The sequence below is a fragment of the Orussus abietinus genome, unplaced genomic scaffold (genome assembly GCF_000612105.2).
Source record: "Orussus abietinus isolate OABI.00-Male unplaced genomic scaffold, Oabi_2.0 scaffold11, whole genome shotgun sequence".
NCBI classification, from domain to species: Eukaryota; Metazoa; Arthropoda; class Insecta; order Hymenoptera; family Orussidae; genus Orussus; species Orussus abietinus.
Window position 1 is genome coordinate 722,893 of NW_019396016.1, and position 22,445 is coordinate 745,337.

The 22,445-nt window shown below is 47.0% G+C and overlaps 2 protein-coding genes across 2 annotated transcripts in view; one reads left to right on the forward strand and one right to left on the reverse strand.

Moving 5' to 3' along the window:
* Positions 1 to 14,628, forward strand: part of LOC105704259 (protein sax-3) — a 113,484-nt gene extending 98,856 nt beyond the window's left edge. The window contains exons 2-10 of the mRNA XM_012433320.1: positions 8,095 to 8,248; positions 10,211 to 10,341; positions 10,462 to 10,728; positions 10,818 to 11,098; positions 11,177 to 11,689; positions 11,788 to 12,018; positions 12,104 to 12,442; positions 12,530 to 14,231; positions 14,318 to 14,628. Coding sequence (XP_012288743.1) covers positions 8,095 to 8,248; positions 10,211 to 10,341; positions 10,462 to 10,728; positions 10,818 to 11,098; positions 11,177 to 11,689; positions 11,788 to 12,018; positions 12,104 to 12,442; positions 12,530 to 14,231; positions 14,318 to 14,496 — 3,797 coding nt within the window. The 3' untranslated portion in view covers positions 14,497 to 14,628. The remainder of the gene's footprint in view (positions 1 to 8,094; positions 8,249 to 10,210; positions 10,342 to 10,461; positions 10,729 to 10,817; positions 11,099 to 11,176; positions 11,690 to 11,787; positions 12,019 to 12,103; positions 12,443 to 12,529; positions 14,232 to 14,317) is intronic.
* A 6,521-nt stretch (positions 14,629 to 21,149) lies between these two features.
* LOC105704242 (selenoprotein S) lies at positions 21,150 to 22,295 on the reverse strand. Its single transcript, XM_012433299.2, has 5 exons — positions 22,135 to 22,295; positions 21,897 to 22,040; positions 21,698 to 21,804; positions 21,496 to 21,622; positions 21,150 to 21,377 (listed from the first exon to the last, which is right to left on the reverse strand). The coding sequence occupies exons 1-5, from the start codon at positions 22,181 to 22,183 to the stop codon at positions 21,295 to 21,297; spliced, it is 510 nt and encodes a 169-aa protein (XP_012288722.1). The 5' UTR covers positions 22,184 to 22,295; the 3' UTR covers positions 21,150 to 21,294.
* Positions 22,296 to 22,445: the final 150 nt, after the last annotated feature.

Consider the following 22,445-nt stretch of genomic DNA (forward strand, 5'->3'; position numbering starts at 1 on the left):
CATACGTCTTGCCTATGGCAGCTCGATAAATCATTTAAACCTCACCCCACCTCGACCCCCGGATGCTTGTTTTTCAGATTAAGAGATAAATAACGATTTCGCCTTTCCGCGACGAGCTTGCACGCTCGCCTCTCCTGGGAAACTCCTTACCGCGCTGGGGAGGACCGACCGAGAATTGCGAAATAGAAATATATCCCCAAATAAATTTCCACCATTTTAAGACAGACTGCCACTTGTTGCCGAGTCGCGTTGTTCATCGTATGAAATCAAAGGCAATCGGTTATCAACGAAGGAAATGATTTTCATTGATGTCTAAGTGAATTTCATTGAGCGAGATTTTCCAGGGATCCACCGACTCGCGATAATGAATTACACCGAGTGCTAATTATTTGAACTGCTCGTGTGCGGAATAATGGTGTATTACCGTTCCTGTCACGAAATAACGTATGACCCCGCGTACTAAGAGTCTGCCCGCGGCTCTCCACGAGTTATGCACCGGGTTTATTATCGGCGGCGGAAAACTTGCCGAGCAGCCAGCGATAAATCAGACCCTGCATTTGGGACCAACCCCAGCAGGTGGATCGGGGAGTCCATTTATTTATCCATTCCTGAAACTGCCCTTCGTTGGGGTTCCTTCTCCAACAGGGAGATATGGAATCGAGGCGAAGCCATCGATCGACTTTTTGGGGTACCGCGATACCCTTGTTAGTTGATTCCGCCACCGTAATCGCGTCAAGGGACCTTCCCTATGACACATCCTTGAACAAATAGGCTATAAGTTTGTTACGGTATTTGCAAGCACGAAACCCTCGACGTTGCTTTGCTTATCCTCCGTGGAAGCCAACCTTGAAGCGAGGGGTCCTAGTTTCCTTCGACATCCGGGACATTAGCTGATTGAAATCACCTCTTCGTGCGTGGAATCTAATCCAACCTTCCTCAGCTGTAAGAGCGACACTTTATCAGCAATGCAGTCCTTTGTTGCATCCTATAAATTGTGTCGCATAAAAAAAACGTGTTTTACCCGTCCCTTGACAAATTCAAGATACGTAAAATAATCCTTCATGATAGTCTACTATACGTTGGAATAACCTTACAACGTCACGTCAAAGTACACGGTTCACCTCGACTTGGGATAAACCCATCGGGAAAATTAAAGCGTAAAATCAATGTTTCATGTTAATGTATATTTAACGCGGCGAAAAGATCGCAGGTGGTTAAACGTTTTATTTTTATGCATACCCATTTTCATTGGTTTTACGGGTATGAAACCTGAATTCCACTTCTTTGTGCTCATTGGGGGTGGTCGCGGTCCAGCGGCGAGGACAAAGTCGGTCGTGCCTCTTTGCATCGCGTATCGTGCATCGTGCACCATACGTCGTGTGCATCCCACGTAGCGAATGAATCGCACGACCTCCGACCCCGGGGCCATTGAATGCGCGTAATAAATGATTCGGGGAGGGATTGCGCACGCGCAATCGGGTCTGCGCGCGCAGAGCGCCCACCGGGTGTCGCGTTAATACGGGACGTCGCGGATCGCGTGCTCGCGATCGGTTACGCTGGATAAATAAACCTCACTTACATCACCATTCCTATGCAAATGCGGCTGTCGGGGCGCGACAACTTGGACAAATTTACTCGGCTAATTTTAGCGCGGCCCAAGAAAGGTGGCGGCAACCCGCGAAGTCGGACGGCGATTCGGCGTCGCGGCGCGACTCGCTCGGACGATAACGAGATTCATGGACCGACAGCCGTGACTCGCTCAGTTTTCTTCGTTTCCGCGATCGCTGATTGGTCGAGGAAACGAAGGTGGTGATCGAACCACCCTGGAAGAGGGGCTGTTCACTCGGAAATCAGTGGAAATGATTTCCTCCAGTAGAGCCGATTGCTTTTGAGTTCATATGATAAAGAGCAACGCGATATCAAATGCTGATCGACCTTAAATATTGTGACATTTAGTCGAGGAAACGAAGGTGGTGATCGAACCACCCTGGAAGAGGGGCTGTTCACTCGGAAATCAGTGGAAATGATTTCCTCCAGTAGAGCCGATCGCTTTTGAGTTCATATGATAAAAAACAACGCGATATCAAATGCCGACATTGTGACAACATATCGGTGATTTCCAACGTTTTCCAGCTGATTTTCCGAGGGAATTTTAGTAATCGGTTCTCAAAGAAGGAAATCGTTATCACCGATTTCCAGGTGAATACCTGGCATTACAGGCTTCGACCATTTTATACATCATCGGATTTCATCTTAATTGGCCGTAACTTAACCTCAATCGAGTCGTTAGGATCGCCGCACCTGATCCCCCAATTTTTCTCCCCTGATATTGCAGCGATCCTCGAAAACGAGCTTAATTCCCCGCCAGTGAATTATGATTAAACCGTCGGGAACGAGACTCACCTGGCATACCTGTCCCCGTTAAACCGTTAGCGACGTGCACGGTCGGTCAGGTTGTTCAAATTAAATGGATTGCATTCCACCCCCGGGAGTTCTACCATGCGAATTCGGTGGTATTTTGAATTCGGTGTATTCGTTATTCGGTGTATACGGTGGGGCTATTCGAGGCGGTCAGAGATTGCGCCGATATAAAACCGCTCGTCGGGCTTCGTTCCCATCTTTTTTACTCTCCATTCGAGTTTTCCCTCTCTCTCTCCCTTTTTTTTTTAACGTTCATATTTGCAACGCGACGCCTGTTGTTCCAACTTCGACGTCGATACCCAATATTTCAAGAGATACCTACGAGTGTTTCCGATAACTCGACAATTTTGACTCAATGGAGACCCGACGTAGTCCCCTCGAAACTCCATTCGGCCCGTTGCGCTCCTACGTTTCGGAAAATCAAAATCCCCGACGTCGTCGACGTCCCCACCGACGCTACATACCGACATACGTATATTATACGTATATCGTCCCGTCGTTATTCCCCCGTTATCGACTGCCTATGGATGTACGCAAAGAACAACGCTCGATTCGAAACGTTATTCCAGATTGGGTTTCGAGGATCCGCCGAGGTGGAGAGGGCTTTTTTAAAACGGAAACGAATCGAGAGAACGACCCCCTGCGGAGAGGGCTTGTGCGGCAACTCCCTTTATCAGGTGCCCGTTCGGTTTTGTCGGTGTAAACGGTTTCCCAGGATTATTCAACCGTTCGTAGCGAAAGGCCTTCGTCGCGAAGGGTTGGCGAATTTATGCCAAACGAAGTTACGAGACCTGAAGGGCCTTAATCACCAGCGAACGTCGCGTGTCATTTGTAGGTTAGGACGCATTGTTTAGAATCGAATTACGGTATAAACAACCGAATCCTCGGCCCAATTTTCCTCCGAAAATCGAGTTTTGCCTTCTTCCCACGCACTAACTGCGAACAAATGTTGCGAATTGCGGATTTCCCTGAGGGTTGGCGAGCGACTTGCGTGCAAATATGTACACGAGGGTGGAGGAGCAGGGGATGTTCCCCGGGGACTCCCTGGACACCCTTCGGCCTGTCGGTCAATATAAATACCTATGGCAGTAATTGCACGTCGGTGATCTCCCAGTGGAGTCCAGACTGGATTAGCCAACAGGGAAAGGATGGTACCCTAGGAAAATGGGCGCATTTTCATATATTTTCCCCGGGAATTATTCAATGGAGGGAACCCACCCCTGGGGGACGTTCGGTGAACAGGTGGCAATGGACCCCAGGGTTGAGCTGATTTTTCTTTTAGGAAACATATTATGACAATTCTTGAAGAATATCGATTTAACCTAATCTTTTAACCGAGGAGTTTATTAATATATTTAAAATTAAGATATTAAAGAAAATCCTGATTTTAATCGGCAGCGATTTTTTATTTTATTTTTTTATAAATCATGGTTTTTGCCGACCCTGATGGACATGTTCGAAACAAGGATCGATGGTTGTTCCAATGCATTTTCACGGCAAGAAAACTCAATCTGACCTCGATCGGGAAGTTTCGCCATTAGGCAGATTTCCTACCATCTAATCTGTAATTTAATTTGGGGGTAAAGTCAATGAAGCTGCGGTTACGTATAATCGCAGCCGAGACGGATATTCAAATGCCCCTTCCGTCTGGGCGACCCTGGGGATTATTTGCCACTGTTCAACGGTAGTCACGTATTTGCGGACGCCGCTGAGATAAATTCCCAGACCCGCGAGAAATTTCGCCCAGAACCCTCGAACGTGAATGTCAAGTCGGAGTCTCGTGACTCCACCGAAGGAGACCCTGGAGACTGCGAGATTACCCTGAGAAAAAAATTTGGTTAACTCTAAAAAACATACGATAAAAAAATCCCGCGATCAAATACGTCCAAGGAGACGTCAGATTGAGTAAACAAAATTCGTTCCAATCAGATTGTACAATTTTCGGTTCTTTTTTATTTCCGATTCGAGCAACTCGAAGCAGCGTCGCATATTTTTAGAAAATCGTAATTTTCCCGGAGGAGCTTCTGCTGCACCCGAAATTGTCTCGTCGATGAGCGAAGCGTCGACGACATTGATGTCCAATTGCGGAGTCGATCGATTGTGAAGTTCGATCGGATCCGACAAGGGCCGGGACCGATCGCACGGGAGCCTCCGAAGGCAAGTTTGGATGCAGCTCTGGATGCAACTCTAGATGCAACTCTGGATGCAACTCTGGATGCAGTTCCAGAGGTGCACGCAGGCACCTGCACGCCTCCCAAGGTTATTGATAAAACTCGTTAGCCGTTCCCCGAGCACCCTGACCGGGTCGACCGGTCGCGGCGAAGTAGAAGCGTATTCCGCTCAATTCCGCGCCGGTCGCGGGGATAATCACCGATTTCCCTCGCGAGAAACGCCCACGTAGCGACTCCACCTTTCGCGCAAAACGGTTTCCCACCTCGGCGTCCAGCCAACTAAGACGGATCGCTCCCAGAACCGATCCTCCCACACAGCTCCTGAATTCCGCCTTTCTCGAGCTTGGATCCCCAACGTCAACCAAAACGACCCGAAAGATGCCCTCGAATATCTGATAATCGCGTGCGACCGTCCACTCCGAAACGCTTCGGCCATTGAAACCCCCATGACGTGGCCTGGTCATTTCCTAACGCCGTTAATGGACAATACGAACGTGCCGAGATCATTACGGTTTCCGCTCCATAAACTCAGGCCGAGCGCGGTTTTCGCACTTGGTGGCGGGGACAAACGGAGATCCTTGTCCAGGGGACAAACAGAGAACCGATCCTTGACAATGACCAACCGACTCGGCCAATCGTCCACCGTTTGTTCGACCGGTGTCGTAGATCCGTATCCATGGATGATGGTATCACCCCCGAGGGGTGCATCCCTGGGGTTGGTTCGACTACAGGAGATCGACACGTGTCGCCGGTCCATCGACCATGGGCTTCCCATTCGGAGTCTGTGCGCATCCCGTTGACGCATTCGCGCCCATGGAAGACATCCTCGGTCGATGGGCTCGCAGAGTCCGACGGAACGTCCACCGGAGGTACAAAATCATCGGCCCTTCCGCGGTCCCGCACTGGGTCCAGGGTGAACAAAAGACGAGCCTCGACAATGGGCACGAGCCGCGATCCGATATCGCGGATCTGGGTCCACGCCTATCTATAAACGGAGCCATCCATAAAGCGGCGTGACCCAATAGGGCGGCCCTTCCGCGCGGCCCGGTCGGGCAAAACGGTCACGCGTAGCCCGTCCGTCACCGGAACGGGCGCGTGTCGCGAATGCGAAATCTAGACGGGCCGTGCACGTCCTAGCTGCGCCGTGACTTATAGGTTATGTAGGATGCGCCAGATATCCCCGTAATCTATTGCGCCACGGCCTACCGCCGACCTGGCCGCGGCGGAAGGGCCGCACGTAGTCCTCGACCCGGCGCCTAGCGCGGACGTTCGCGTCGCTGCACTAGGTCGCCCTCGAGAGAAAATTAATGTCTTTTGCGTTAACTCCTGGCCTAGGCCGGTGGTTACCCAGAAACGGTAGGACTTGTCGAGACGTATGGTGGGAGCGCACGTGGCGCGATAAAACGACGTACGATTATGGCCGAGAGGACATTCACTCGAGAAATCAAGGATTTTAGTGCGATTAATCCCGTGGAAATTACCGAAAGAATGTCACAATTTTAAGGGGATGAGAAAGTGCCATCCGGGGGATGAATTATTCATGACACTTCTCCAAAAGGGAGTCCTTAAAAAAGGATCGTTTTCGCCGATTTCCGAGCGAGTGGTCAAAGGCCGGTCCTGATGTGGGAACGGATGCGTCGTCTTCCGAGCCGGAAGTGACTCGCGACGGTGACGAGTGACATCGATAATTGCCTCGGCGATAATTACTCGGCGAGTTCGTTCCTGGACTGGCAAAGTGGCGAGACGTGAATCTCCGAGTAGAAGAAACCGGGAGGTGTCAGGGGCAGGATCGATCGCGGAGATATTCCGAGCACGCCAAGGCACTTCCGCCGACAGACGCTATCGAAATAACGCGTGTTACCTTCCAGCAATGGAGATTAGAACCGAGTCGCGTGTTCGCCGGCTCGATCTCGAGCTCCGTGCCCGAATCCTTGCTTCATGCTCGTGCCCGATCATAATTATTTCACGATCGTTAGCGCTGCTCGCGGATAGCGTATCAGTGCTTTCCTTTCGTCGGCGTACCGCCCGTTAATTGCAGTTGAGAAGAATTTAAAGGCGACTCTGGCTGCACGCCATGGAACCGAGGCCGAAACTCGGCTAAGCATCTCCCCGTCCATTTGGAGATTTCAATGCCCGAGTAGCGATTTTCGTCCCGAGAAAAAAAAAGACTGAGAAACATACACTGAGAAAAAAAAATAATTCAGAAAAGTTTTATGGATATTTTGACGTATTCGTACATAAAATGATTTTTTTGTATCACCTTAAAGAAGGGCCTAAATTTCGACTCCTGGGGCCTGGAGTTCTTCGACGCCACGATTTTCGCATCTAATTGGAATTCCCGGCTCGTCGCAAGTCAATGCGTGCACGCCTAATCGATCTCGATAGGGCAGATCGGGATAAATCCCGGCACGTCGTTCCCGACGAGCAATTACCGCGATAAGACTCGAAAGTATCGACCCTCGTGCGCGGCGAGAGCGTTATGACGTGCAGTTCGGCTTAACGATACGGCAAACAGCGTCGTCTTTAACGGCGGCGTCGTATGACGGAACGTGCAGAACGGAATAACGATTTAACGATTCCAGCCAACCGATTCATGTCGGCCGAAAATGTCCGAAGTCCTAATTGAGGTGAATAGCGACGTCTTAATTGGCGACGTCCCTCGGGTTCTCCGATTCCTCGAAGACGACCTGGAGGGTTGGGAGTTCGCGACCCCCAAGAGTCGCCGCCTGTCGCAAGTCTTCCAGGAAATCCCGACCTCGATGGTCGCAATTAATCGAGCGAGATAATTCCCGGGTCAGGGAGGAGATATAAATATTTGCCAGACGTCTCGGTACCACCGAGAGGAACGAATTTCTCGACGAGCACCAGGTCGATCGAAGAAACGAGCTCGAGCCGTGAATCTCGCCATTGACCGAGGCCCGCAATTCCCTAACGAATGGCCGCCTTTGTCGCGAGACTTTAAAGACGCCCTCCGTAGATCTTGCGATTCGAAACGACCCCCTCGGAAGTCCTTGGAAGAGCTGGCTGCCTTTGAAGGGTCCCGGGGTGACCAACCCTTCGGACTGACCAGATTAAAGGCGCGACATAATGCATCCCGACCGGGATGTCCGATTCTTAAGGGACGCACCCCTCCTCGTCGGGGCATTTCCTAAATGGCGAGTGATAAATGATAATGGAAACGCCGAGCCGACGGAAATGCCGATAAACTCGAACGGTTCCACGTGCGTTTACCATGTAGACCTTGAAGAAGCACGCGCGGAGGAAACTAAGAGCCTTAAAGTTACACAAGCCTATCCATTAGAAATTGTTCCCGATACCGTTAAAAACTGCCCCATTAAAGGATTAATCCAGTTAATAATAAATAATCCCGCTGCCCTTATTTCAACGGATGAAATCTGTACATTTTACAGATTTTTTTTTTTTCTTCGTGAAAGACTCCCTAACAGGTTCCGGGAGTATCGGGAATTTTTTTAATCGGTACGTCCTACGTTTATCGTTTCAGTGCTTCGAGACGAGTTTCGAGCAGAACCTCAGAACACGAGAGTAGCTGCCGGTGAGACCGCTCTTCTGGAGTGTGGACCACCCCGGGGTCATCCGGAGCCAACCCTTCAATGGAAGAAGAACGGACACGTGATTGAGCTGGACGCCAATAAACGGTAAGAACTAGAAAGGAGAGACCGAGCCGATCGTTTCCTCAAGATGGGTAAATTTGTACGATTAGGGACAGATATCTCGAAAGGGCCGATCGACTTTACGGGCAATAAGGGCGGAATTAAGGAGCCGGGGCCAACGAGAGTAATCCGAAGTCTCGCTCGTAATCTAGCTCGCATTTGCATGAGAATGGCGCTAAAGGATGTCTCCCATTACTCTCGGCGAGTTATCTTTGTCCGCTCGGCGTAGGAGACGAACTAGTTATTCCATCGGGCGATTCGTCCCTACCGGGAAATACGAAGTGGGCCTTGGTGATATCCGTCGAGAAGAGGGCCCCATACGACCGGAGGCGATATGTCGGATGTCGCCATCCGGCCTGGATCTCTCGAGTCGATAGGAAGTCCACTTTGTTCTCTTATTATGCCGCGATCGACTTTCCACCTTCAATTTTCAATGCCCACGTGCATCTTCATACACTTAGGGGGAAAAAAAAAACTTGGTTCGTTTAAGGTGAAGTTCCAGTCGACTGGAAAAATACACTCTTTTTTAAGGATCTGTCTGAAATTTTGGCACGTGGCTCGCGAGCACCTGAGAATTATCCTGACACGTTAAAAAATGGCACTCTGCTGTTAATTACGGTGCAGATCTATTTTTCTGCGTGTATACACGATCTCGTGGAGCCGAGGTCACTGGCCCTCTTCCAAATGGTGGATCGACAGGAGAGTCGACTTTCAACTCGATCCTCAGTCTGGACCCAGAAAGAAACGAAGGTTCGAACGTACAAAAGAAGCGCCCATGGAAAGCCTGTAGGAACGTCCAAGCAGAAGGGAATCCAGCTTCCTTTGTCAACGTGAAAGCCCGTTCGTTTAATTTGCTAATAGGTTTCCTGGGTGCTCCGGAATCTCTGTCCAGCGGATGAAAAAGTCAACTCATTCCCTCTTCCTCTCCCGGTGCACGCTATATTTTTTTCTACCTCCTCGATGCAAAGCATTTGTTCTTCCTCAGCGGACTTCCTGGCCGATCTTCGACCCTCCTCGTCGATCGATTCTTCAACAGTTTCTCGCCTGAAGGAAATTTACTGCACGCACTGCCGATGAATAAGAGGCACCCACGTTAAGAAAAAAAATATTAGTTAACTAAAACAAATTTATATTGTTACCCGAAACATATATATAATTGCAAGAAACAATTATTTTGTCGAGAAGAAAAATCTTACTGTTGATTTAAATGAATTTTGTTGTAGCAATACATATTTCTTTGAGTTAACCAATTTTTCTTTTTTATCCCCAGGGTAGAAAATCATTTCTTCGCCCATCCGAGATATTTCGCCGAAGTTCTGCAGCTTAATTTTTGATTCACGATGTCAATTGCGAAGTAACTCGGGGGACCCCTCAAACTTTGGGAATTTGTCCATTTATCAGCCACCGATGGCCCCCGGCACAGGACCCGTCTCGAAGTCGTCCTCTTCCAGGGTGCATTTTCTCCCAGCCTCCCTTGAATCTCAATGGATCAACGCAATTAAAGTTTAATCTGACTCCGCGCCTTTCCGTCGTCCCTGAGGGTCTCCCCCGGGACTTCCGGGCCTCATCTTTTCCCTGGCAGTTTCTTCCTTTGTTTTAATCGATCGCCCCCCACTTAGAATGCCGGGTAATAAATTAGAGCTAGTAATAGAAATTAAATCCGGGCGCATCGGCGCGGCCATTGGGCGGCTCCTGGGAGCCGCGCACCGCTGCGGAAATTAATTGATACTATAAATTAGAGGACACAATCGAGAAGCTATTGATTCTACCCTTCTCGTTCCTGGCCACCCCGCGTGCCGAAGCGCGGCCTCGAATTGCGTTTAAATTCCTTAGAGAATTACTAGATCGGCCGACATTGCGGAGACTCCCTCGCCGCGTCCTGAGAATTTCAACTCGCAGGAAGAATTCGGTCCTGTTCGCGTTATCTTAAAATCGGTCATCTTTCAGGATCACTCTGGTGGACGGAGGCAATCTGATGATATCGGACGTCAGGCAGACGGATCAAGGAAAGTACCAATGCGTCGCCCAAAACATGGTCGGCGTCAGAGAAAGCGCAGTGGCGACGTTGACGGTTCACGGTGAGTTTGAGGGACTATTGGATGGGTTTTCTAGGTACTTAAGGCATTGCGTAAAGTTCACTCTATCTATATCAAGACGCAAGAATATTTATAAAATTTTTCTCCGTATTATCCTTTCAGTGAAACCATACTTCATGGCGATGCCGTCGAACCAGACGATCCGCACGGAGGAGACGGCGGAATTCGCATGTCGGGTCGGCGGTGATCCGCCACCGGAAATTTTGTGGCGGCGGAATGACGGGAAGATGCCGGTGGGTCGAGCTCACATCATGGATGACAAGAGTCTGAGGATCGACAGGGTAATGACTCAGGACCAGGGCACGTACATCTGCGATGCCGCAAACGGCGTGGGGACCATTTCTGCCAGTGCCACTCTGACGGTTCATTGTAAGCATGGAACGATAGCAATCTCTGTCCGACGTGTACTCGACGTCGTGGCTCTTAAATGATTTCATCCGTTTCTATTTCCTCCCCAGCACGTCCTGTCTTCGCACATTTCCCCAAAGACGAGGCGGTCAGCACAGGGTCGGACGTCTCCTTCGCCTGCGCCGCTCGTGGGGCACCGAAGCCATTAATGTACTGGACGAGAGAAGGCGCCCAGGAAATGATGCTTCGTGGAAACGTGTACCAAGGTCGCTACACGGTGAAAGAAGACGGGAGTCTGCACGTCAAGGAGGTGCACCGGAAGGACGAGGGTCACCTGGCCTGCAGCGCGGTCAGCGAAGCAGGATCGAGCATCGCCAGGGTGTTCCTTCAGGTACGTCTTCGAATCATCTTGACCGTAGCTGTAGACTTTACCCAAGATCTCGAACTCATCCATGCGTCCTTCGAACAGGTGATCTCGGTGGAAGAGGTGCCTCCACCGATCATAGAGCTGGGACCAGCAAACCAGACTCTTCCTCTGAAGAGCATGGCCAGCTTCCCTTGTCGAGCCGTGGGGACTCCCATGCCTCGGGTGCAGTGGCACAAAGACGGTGTTCTGATCCAATTGGGAGGCCGCATCACAATGGCGAACAATGGAACGCTCTTCATCGATGATCTACAGAATGGCGACTCGGGACTCTACACTTGCATAGCGTCCTCAGAGTCTGGGAACACCTCGTGGTCGGCAACCCTTAGCGTCAGCTCGACCACGACGTTCCATCGTACTCCGGATATGTCGGCTCTACCACAGAATCCCAGTAAACCGAGGATCGTCAATACGACCAGCAATACCGTGACTTTGACGTGGAGTCCGGGACACGAGGGCCAGAGCAAGATCATTGGGTACAACATCGAGTACTTCAGCAGCAACTTGAACACTGGTTGGGTCGTCGCTGCTACCGGAGTGACCGAGGACACGTATACGGTGAGATAATAATTTGAAACTTTAACACGTAATACATTTTTTTGAAAAAATCAAATTCAGAGAGTTTAGTAAACGTCACTGAAAAATTTTTCTTGCAGGTAATCGACTTAAGGCCGGACACGAATTACGTTTTCCTGGTCAGAGCGGAGAACGGTCATGGATTGTCCCTTCCGGGTCCTTTGTCGGATGTTGCGCACACCACTAGCGTAAATCAACACTCCATTCCACAGGTTGAGCTGATCCGTGCTAGAGATCGACTGAGCGGTGAAATACTGCACCTGAGAGAAGTGCAACCACTGAGCAGTACCAGTGTGAAGATCATGTGGGACGTGAGTACTCGGCCTTTGAAAATTCTTATACCATGTCTTTTTCATTGCCTGCGAAGATTAACCGTATTTTTATTTTATCCTTCAGATCCTAGGAGCAGCGGATTTAGTGGATGGCTTGTACATCCGATATCGCGACGTATCGGAGAAACCGGAGTACCAAATGATCACCGTCCTCAACGCTGGAGCCACCAGTTACGTTTTGACAAACTTGAAGAAATACAGTCGCTACGAATTTTTCCTCGTTCCGTTTTACAAAACCATCGAGGGGAGGCCGAGCAACATGAAAATTGCGACCACGCTGGAAGACGTTCCATCGGGAGCGCCAGGAAACGTCCACGTTGGGATGATCAATATGACATCGGCGTTCGTACGATGGGCACCACCTCCCAAACACGAGCAGAATGGACAATTGGTTGGATACAAGGTGAGAAATAATTTGCATTGATTGACGCCAACGAATAATTTTTTTAACCAGGCAGGATTTCCTCTAATCCCACTACCTCCGATTCAGATCCAGATAAAGAGCAACAGCAGCAACAAGATCCTGGGGCAAATGTCGCTGAACGCATCCACGACGTCCGTGATCATCAACAGCTTGACCACCGGTGGTCTTTATACGGCTAGAGTCGCTGGATTGACTCGTGCCGGTCTTGGTCCATTTTCGTCACCAACTTTGCTGAACATGGACCCTGGTCAACTTACGCAATTGCCTCCTAGAACGGATCCAAGTCACGGGGGGATTTCCGTGGTTCGAGAGACCTGGTTCCTGATCCTGATGATCACGATGGTGTTCACCGTGGTCGCTGCCCTCCTAGGAGCACTCTACGTCCGCCGGAGACAGGCGATGAGCAAGCAATTGGGGCACCTGAACGTCCCCGTGGGAACGGCCAACGATATCTGCCAGCTGAACAAAGACACCCTGTGGCTGGAACGTGGATGGCGGCCCACGAACACGCTTCAAGGTTCAACCGACAAAGACTGCGAAACGAAGTTGTTGAACAACCAGCAGATGATCGCCCCCGGCATCGTCAGCATGGCTGGGTCCGAATATGCCGAGGTCAACTTGACTACCTTCTACAATGCCAGGAAGCAACTGCAAGCTCCTCCCGAGCCATATGCAACGACCACGTTGTGCGTAGGCAACCGAAGTCCCGACTCCATGGAGACGAGTGGGCAGAAATCCAACTCCAGCGACTCCTGCGTGAAGCCCGATTACTCGAGCTTGGACTCGAATCAGGACCACAACAAGTCGACGATGTCGCCGAGCAGCGACAACGCGAGCAGCGTGTACACCGACGAGAACATGGAGATCCAGAGAAGACCCCAGTACAGGATCCCACCCACAGAGACCCAACAGCAGAACTTGCCGAATTGGTGTGACATGCTGCCACCTCCACCGGAGCATCCTCCCCCTCCGGGGACATCCTTAGTGGCCAGGGTGCAGCAACAGGCTGCTGCCTTCAGCCCCCATCTAGGAAAGAGGAACGCGCAGAACGATTTGGACGGTTCGGCGTCGGGGAACTCTCAGAGCCCACCTACCCCTCCGGTCAGAGTGGGCAACAGCTTCTCGTCGTCGCCAACTCCGTGGACCGGGCCGACGCAGCTAGATCCCGCAAACCATGGAAACATGCCCCAAGGAAGATACACCACCCTCCCGCCCCAGACTAACCCCCCTCCGGTGCCGTCCTTCCCGCAAGGATTCAACCACTACGACTTCAAGACCCAGGAGAACGAGTACGAGAGCGGGTCCGTAATCTACGGCCACCAGAACGGACTGACGGAGGAGCAGTACAGGAACCACGACAGCTTCAACCGCGTGAACCACCCGAATTCTCACATGGACCACACGACCCTGAACGACGAGGTCTACCGCCACAACGAGGAGATGTTCCGGAACGACGCCCTCTACCAACCCGAGAACGAGGAGTGGGACCGGAAGTCCTGCGACTCCAACACCCACTCCGACATGTGTTGTTCCTGCTCGGAGTCCAGTTGCCTGTACGCCGACACGATGGAATATAACAACCACTTCGCGCCGGGGTGCACGCACAACAGGGGCGGTTCCAGGAGCAGGAACAATCGCAGTCCTCGCAGGAGGAACAACAGGACCTCCTCCCCTACCTACAGCAGCGACAGCAACTACTCGTGCATTCCTCAGAGACAATGCGGTCCAGCAAACTCTCAGGAAAGACTGAGGCACAACCGCAGCAAAGGTGAACTTGCCGTTGGCCATGATGACCCTGCTTTCGATTTCCTTAAGGTCGGCTTGATCTAATCTCATTGTCCATTGTGGTTCCAGACAAAGTGCCTAGTTTCCCAAGGACTGGGGCCTACCCTCAGCACAACTCCTCGGCGTCGAATACCATGAGCAGTTCGGGAAGCCAGAGATACAATAAGCTCAACAGCGTCTTCTTGAGCGGCAACAATCCAAACCCCACTTCGGAGTCCAGCCGACTGAGCGATCATCGCGAAAGCTAAAGGTTTCTGGGAGGAACCAAGGGTTTACGGAAGGCCTTCGATCGCAACGAGTGCAGGACTTGCCCCAGGTCGCTCCTCGTGGAAGCTTCTAAAAGGACGCTCCTCGTCGAGAAGAGAAACTGTACGATGAACGTTTCCCGGAAACAAGCTCCTATTGGATCGTCGACCTTACCCTTGAGGTTCTAGATATTGCCGATCGGCCCATAGGGACGTCCTTAGAATTATGCCGATCCGGTGGTCATCCGTACCGTTGTAAGTGTAGACAGAAGCGGGTGCTCCATCGATTAGGTAATCAATTTCGCTGCACATCTCTTATCACGGTATGGAGGTGCCGCGTCGATCGCGCAAGGATCAGCTCCTAAGACATATAGATCAGGACTTCGAAACGTGGCTGTAATTTATCCTCGTTACAAAGGCTTCGCCGTGTTTCATTGAATCGGTACCCTACTCAAATCCAATGTCGATAGTACCTTGACTTGCCTTCGTTACGAAACCGAGCCAAGGAAGGACATCCTTGGCGCAATGCTAGAAGGAAAAACACCCCAAAAGCGCTGCCAGAACCTCGTGATAAGGACCTAGTAAGAGAGAGAGTCCCCTTTTCCTCTTGTGAGATAGACTGATAAAGATCTGACTTTTAGCGGTCGCCATTCTTCGTCTTGTTACCACTATTGTTGTCGTGGTCACTCCAAAGCTACGAGCGATGCCAATTTTGAGCAATACTCGAGTTTTTACGCGCGAACCGCTCTGAATGGAAGATGTGCTTCTCCTTAATTGCGATTTTATTTCAATTATTATTATCACTAACACCGTCTCCTTAGCCATTTACATGTGTAAGAGACTGCGAGCTTTTCGCTGTGACCTCCGACCTGAGAATTTGTCCACGCAGGCGCCCTTGTTAATGTTGTTCAGGATGTTCTCGGTCAAGGAGCGAGGTGATATCCGGTATCAAGCGATATCTAAGCATTTATGATAATCGCTGATACAGTCGACCTGTCGGAATTTTCAATACCGAGGACCCATTTTTAGGGTCGTGATAGACACTTGCAAGTGTCGCGTCAAGTACCGCGGACAACTTCACACCTAATCAAACCGAAATTAATTCCGGGGTCGGATTCGTCGATGATTTGAGTTCTCGAAGAGATGGCAGCTGCGCCAATCGGAAGAATCTCCCCGAGCCGATTTTGACCTCGTGGAAAGTGGCGTTTATTTTCAAAAGCCTGTACATTGATCGCCGCCACGAGAGATGACGGACATTATTTTCGATAAAACGTTCCTAAGCCGTAAGGAAAAGTAACGATAACCGATTCGTCTCGAGACGGACCTAATCGACGTGTATCTCTTCCAAAACGAATACTTGTAATGCTAAGCTATAAGGTAATCGAGTAACAATAAGCGCGTAAGGTGTATAATCATATCAAATGGTTTTTGTATACATTGTACAAAGTCGATTAACAAGTTTAGTCATTAGCCATTAATTTACACGTCGTTAATAATTACATGCGCGGTAGTTAGTAAGGGATGTTAGGGAACTCGTGTAACCACCGGTACTTCGTATAAATATGACCTTTCATGCGCATCCCTGGTTTAACCACTCGAAAGTTTAACACACAGAGGTGCTTGCCGACAGATGCACAGTGAATTATTCGTTAAATTGTAAAAGATAAGTAAATTAACGGGAGGCAAACATTGGCAACCTTAAGGTGTTACGAAAGGGTCGCTCTACCAAACGTCGAAATATTTATGAAATTAATCTCCAAACTGGGTGCACCGAATAATTTGAAACTTTACCATGTGATTATAGAGGTCTTAATAAAAGTCTTGAAAATTACGAAATTTCATTTTTTACGAGAAAAAAAATTGTTCTCTCGGACAAGAATTAAAAAAAGGGTTTTTTTTTCGACAATGAAATTTCCCGAGTTTCATTAGGACATCTGTTATCACGTGTTAAAGTTTCAGATGATTCGGTGCACCTAGTTTGGAGTATATTTTTGTACATATTTTGACGTTTGGGTATACATAAAATGGACGTTTCATATCGCCTTAAGGCCGCTCTCGTTGAGTTGTTACCCACTGTAGAAGAGACCTTCTTTAGACGAAACGTCTGATGCCGTTTACGGATGAAATAAAAAAAAGGGAATAATGTGAGAATGCCGTTTAAATTAGACATACGATAGTGACATCCACAGTGGTTTTCGTACTATAATGTAAAACACGTGGTTAAAGACACAGGTTCTAGGTAAGAGGTAGGTAACTTTGAAGCCATGTAATCGCTCAAAATTCGGTGTAATTAATTAATGTACTAGGTAAAATTAACTGCCCGATAGACGTACTGAGATAATATCGTTAGACCGTATCGAGAACTGGTACAGAGACGACGGTCTTAAACAGAAACTATCATACTAGCCCTGATTAAAACACTGCCATTTTTAAGCGCGACTCCGAAAAAATGGCCGGACAGAAAAAAAAATAATACGACATCAACACCGATGCGCAAATGCTAATCCGTATTTAGAATCCGAAAAATTGGTCACTGTTGAATTTTAAGAAACGCGATAATTAATTACCGACGACTCGAAATTCCATTGGACGTTATTCTTCGAAGACGTTACACACATACACGTATGGTACGGGGCTACACTTACGGCGCGGTAAATCGTAAAAGTAACGAGTTAAATATTTATAAAAGTCCATCCAAACAGGCAAAAGGTAATAAATAGGAGATAATCGTTTCGCCGTGATTCCGGCTGGGAACTTTTCGGAAGAGGAAAACGTCTTTGAAAAGTTCCAAGCCTTGGCCAGTGTGACTGCAACATGTGTAGAATAGGATTAATGGCTGATAATCACGCCATGATAGAATGTACATTTAATGTCGAGTATCCTACACTGCATAATGTATCATAGAGCAACGTCCCTTTACCCTACGTATGATATACATTAGATGTACATTATATGAACATCATGGCGTGTTTATTAGTTAACCATAAGCGCGCACAACGTGAAGATCTCGTCTTTCATTTGGGACGATCGACTGGGACTTGTACGTACTATAAACGTTAACAATTGCCGTGATGCGAGAGATAATAATTCGCAATTATTCTCATACATTTCAGTAATCAATTCGGGTTTCTGTTAATTAGTACGTACACTTTCTGGCCGATAATCATGGCCTGCGATAAGAGTTCGCGGCGGTCGAGGGAGAACCATCGAGTCTACGCGGAAGAGGAACATAATGTATTATTTTTATAATTTCCCATCTTTGTGTGATCGACCCGATGGTTCGAAGATTTTGTAAAATATAGTCGTGTAATTCGGTCGAGTTAAATTAAATTAAATTAAATGCGGAAGGAAGCCTTGTGTTGAATAGTCGCGCAGTTCGCACACTCGGGTCAAGTCCGGATGACCCTCCATTTTTTACGGTAGGGTTTTCGGTTTAAGAGTCGCACGAGGGAATTAGTGGTCGCCGTTTTTACGGTAATGAGATATGCAATCACTAAATCGAATAAATGGCCAGTAATCGTGATATGGTCCTGCGAACGAAACCCTCGACGAAAGTACTGCATTTAGCATCGTCAAATTTTGCCAGGTTTTCGGAAAATCTCCCAAATCTCGAATTCCAAAATAGCCATAATTCTCATTGTTCATCTGGGATTCCAACGAAGTCCCCTTTTATCGCTATAAATGATAAAAGAAGAAACGTTGCACTGAAAAAAAAAAAATGCCATTGAACCAAAGAAGTATTTCTTTGAATAGTACCAAAGAGATATTTCGTTAATTCAAGGAATACTTATTTGACTCAAATAAATTCTCACAATCCCGAGAAAATATTACACTCAACTTATTCGAGTTAACAAAATGTTTCTCTGACACTATTCGAGGAAATGTTTCTTTCGTTCAACATTTTTTTTTTTCCCCTCAGGATGAGCATTGATTTTTTTATCATCGTTCAAATGCATAAAAAATGCATCGATTAGTTCGGGAATCGGGAAATTTCACCGGAATTAGTGAGTGACGATAAGCTCGGCTACTAGAGCACTAGTGCCATGATAAGCGTGGAAATCCATATCATTAAGGATTCGGATTAAGGACCGATTTCCTCGATTAAATGAGGAAGAGTGATGATCGAGTTTCGCAAAAGGGCTGCACCGATTGCGTTTCAAGATTGCGAGTAGCGGCTGACGAGTGTTTATTATTTAATACGACTTCTTCACTTTGCGTTATGTAAATACTGCGGGAAGGTGAGAGAGAGAGAGAGCATGTTCATATAGGTAAGATTTATTTATTAACGAAACGGTGATGAACGTTCGGCCGACGATGGGGAAGAACGACAGTCAGGGAAGACGGCTGATAAACGAAGTGAAAAATACCTGCAAAGGACACACGACTATACATAAACACGTGCATACATACGTCACACGCACACACGGCGTCTGTAGATAATTTATAACAATCGCTATTGTCAAGTAATACGTACATATACATAAATACACGGCGCATCTTTGCGGAGACTCGTCCCAGGGAGCGTCATATAAATGCATAAAAAAAAAAAAATCCGGAACCTAATTCTCGCACATTCCCCGAAATACGCTCCTCGATCGGTGAGTCATTGAAAATCGATGAACAATCGTTTGCAAAAGACCTCGAGAGAGTTTAACAAAGTCCTAGGAGAGAGGTTTCCCTCGTCGAGTCCTCGGGAGGATGCACTGTATATCATTGCATATTATACCGATAACGATTAATAAAAGTAATGTTAAAAATTTGACCAGCTCTTCGCCTTTTCCCTACGTCGACCGAATTAACCATTCCCCTGCACGTAAAGTACCCTACTCGAAGAAACCACAAACGTTAACGATGTTCCCAAACTTTTCGGTAATTTCTCCTCCATGTAATTACCGTACACCAGTGTTTACCAGAATTGCGTGAGAGTACATGTTCAATATTCAACGAGCAACTTTCTTCCCGACATTAAGTATCAGAAAATCCAATTTCGGAGTTCCCGAGCCTTGCAGTCGCCTACATGTGTTTCTGGCGAAGAGTTCGAGAATCCATTTTTTAATTTCCATTTTCAAAATGGCCATATTGACCGCGAATATCGTGATCCTAAAAGGTCTGGGCCTGATGGCTTTGGAGAGTTCGGACACTCTGATAGAAGGAATCCACCGGCTATATTGTAGAATTGTCTACATGATGTTAGTTTTGTGCCTCTACGATGCGTTTAATCTGTACATGACGTCCTGTGGGTTCACCGACTTCATCGAGATTTTCCCGGCGACCTACATCACCGTAATAGCTTTATTAAAGGCCTCGATTTTCGTCACCGTAAATCAAGGCATCAACGAAGACCTCCAGACAGCGGAAATTTTGTTTAAACGTCAAAAGACGGCGGAGAAGTTCGTCAGAATATTCGTGGCAGCTGCAACTCTCGTCGGCACTGCTCCTGTCGTTTGGATCTTTTTTTATCCAAATGTCAAAATCCAAGGAAAGCTTCTCCCCTTCCATACGAGCTTGCCTTTCAATTTCAACGACCCTTTTCAGTATAATCTCACTTACGCGTACGAAATGCTCGCTGGGTTACACGTGGTACTTGTGGAGACAGAGATCGATGTATTATTGATATCCATATCGATGCACTGTGTCTGCTATTTTAAAAAAATGCAGCACGACTTCGCAGATATCGTTGACGAGGCTGCAACTGTTGGAAGTGTGCAAAGGGAAGGCATTCGAGTAGTCTGGAATAAAATATATGTTATTCCGAATGTTAAGAGCTTTGCCAAAATGACTGCATTCAAGGAGATGTTCAAGGATTGCGTAAAGCGTCATCAAGAGATTTTGAAGTAAGTCTCACCTTCGAGAAATATTAAATATCATCGGCAAGATTTGGACTCCAGGACTGATGAATAACAATTCTGCAGATTCACTTCAAAAGTAGATGCTCACTTCAACGTAATCATGTTGACCGAACTGATAGGCTGTCTTTTACTTTTCGGGATTTCGATGCTACACGCCACGAAAGTAAATTACTTTTTTATCAAGTCTCATTCCCAACGAGATTGAATGTTCACTTTATTATTGGGCCATTACTTTGTTACAGCTTGCCAATAATGCTTATCTTGGGTATCTAGTTGTAGGTTTCACGAAACTCTCATTATCTACCTTTTTCTGCGAAATGATGGCTCACGAGGTATGTTTAAATATTGTGTGGTGAATTTTGTCACTTCGAGTATAGTTAAAACTATGAATAATTTAAAACCATGTTAGAATGTCCTTTGGATACGTCTTAGATTCATCGTCTTACAGAGTATGCAGATCGCACATTGTTTGTATATGTCGAAGTGGGAATTACATTCTTGTAAAGTACAGAAGGACATTGCCATGGTTATACAAAGAGCCCAGAGACCTGCAGTGATTACTAATTACAAGATCAAGAAAGTTGGTTTGAGCAACCTAGTTTGGGTAATTATTTCTTAAACGTTATATATTTATTTTAAAAAATGTTAACTACTTAAAAACTGTTTCTAGATATTAAGAGCAACCTATTCCTATTATGCATTGCTTCGCCATCAACTGGACACTTGAAAATGAAAAGATCTGCGTATCACATGATTATTTATAATATATGTATATATGAATCGCCAGTCTTATAAATTAATGTAGTGAGTATTTAAGACCCATATTTATTTCATTAGTAAAGTTCGATACTTCCTATTAATACATAACCGATAATACGACTGTGTCTTTCAGAAAGTGATGTTACCTTTACCATCCATTGCAGTTGTACTGCATTATGAAATCACAATTACATTAACCGCAACCACCTTTTCGACAACAACTTCGTTTCGGAGGACGATACCAACCAGCTGCGTCTCCCGTTAATGGATTATACTCTACGAAATTAAAGATCGTAGTACGTAATTCACAGTAGAATTATCTCTAGTTATTAATAGACTATTAAACTCTATCTCATAATAAATGCCATTACCTACTAATATATATTAAAATTACCTTTCTTATATGGCTCTGATTTCGATTCGGAAGATGTCGAAGGCTCGTTTTCAGAACTCCGTAATGATCTACCAACATTCAGCTTACTCGTAAGGTTTAGTAATTCTTGCCTCTTTTTTTCTTGTTTCTGAGTATGAAAATTAAATACCATAAGTTTCAAGTTATGACGTATTGCTACAATAAATGCAATAATACCACTAACCTCTGCTTCTCTTTGTCGCGCCAATTCAAGATCCCTGTTGAACTTTTCCTGCATTCTTTGTCGTGCAGCTTCAAGACCAGCAAGCCTCTCCATTAGCATATCTGGATCTGTAGAAAGACAAGTAATGTAACAGAATAAAGATTAATATAAAAAATTCAATGATAATTTAAATATTCAAATCTAATTGAGTACGGCATACTTTTATGGTACTTAGCACTGTATTCTTGTTCATCCTTCTTAAGCCTCCACCGTTGATATCTCTCCTGTATGTACGGGAATGTGTAAATTAAAACTAGGGAAATTCCAACCAAGTACCATCCGATGCGTGCTATCGACTGCCACACTAAAATCAAACGCAATCACACCGTAAACTCCAAAAATATTGAACTTATTCGTATAAGTCGGTCACTTAATACTCTATTTTTATAAATACGTACCAATGCCTACATACGACGTCTCCTTTCCGTACACCTCACCGAATTCCATCGTTGAAACTCCAAAGAATGTTTAAGAATTAAATAACACTTATTTTGTCGTTGAAAAAGTGTCAGATCATTTTACGATTAAACAGCTAGTCAAATGCATGGTTATTTTACAGAGTAGCAGAGTAACAGATAGTATCCATGTTCCAGATTAACGCTACCTGCACACTACCGCCACCATGCTGCCCACTACCGAAACTGTTCCCAATGTGCCAACTCGGTTCAATAATTAAACTTCGGTTAAATTATAATTATAACAAAAATGA

Excerpts from the sequence above, each read along its gene's own strand:
- LOC105704242 (XM_012433299.2), bottom strand. The coding sequence starts at position 22,183 with ATGGAATTCGGTGAGGTGTACGGAAAGGAGACGTCGTATGTAGGCATT. Across the intron at positions 22,041-22,134 it reads GACGTCGTATGTAGGCATTG|TGTGGCAGTCGATAGCACGC; the intron begins GTACGTATTTAT and ends GTTTGATTTTAG. Across the intron at positions 21,805-21,896 it reads CAGTGCTAAGTACCATAAAA|ATCCAGATATGCTAATGGAG; the intron begins GTATGCCGTACT and ends GTCTTTCTACAG.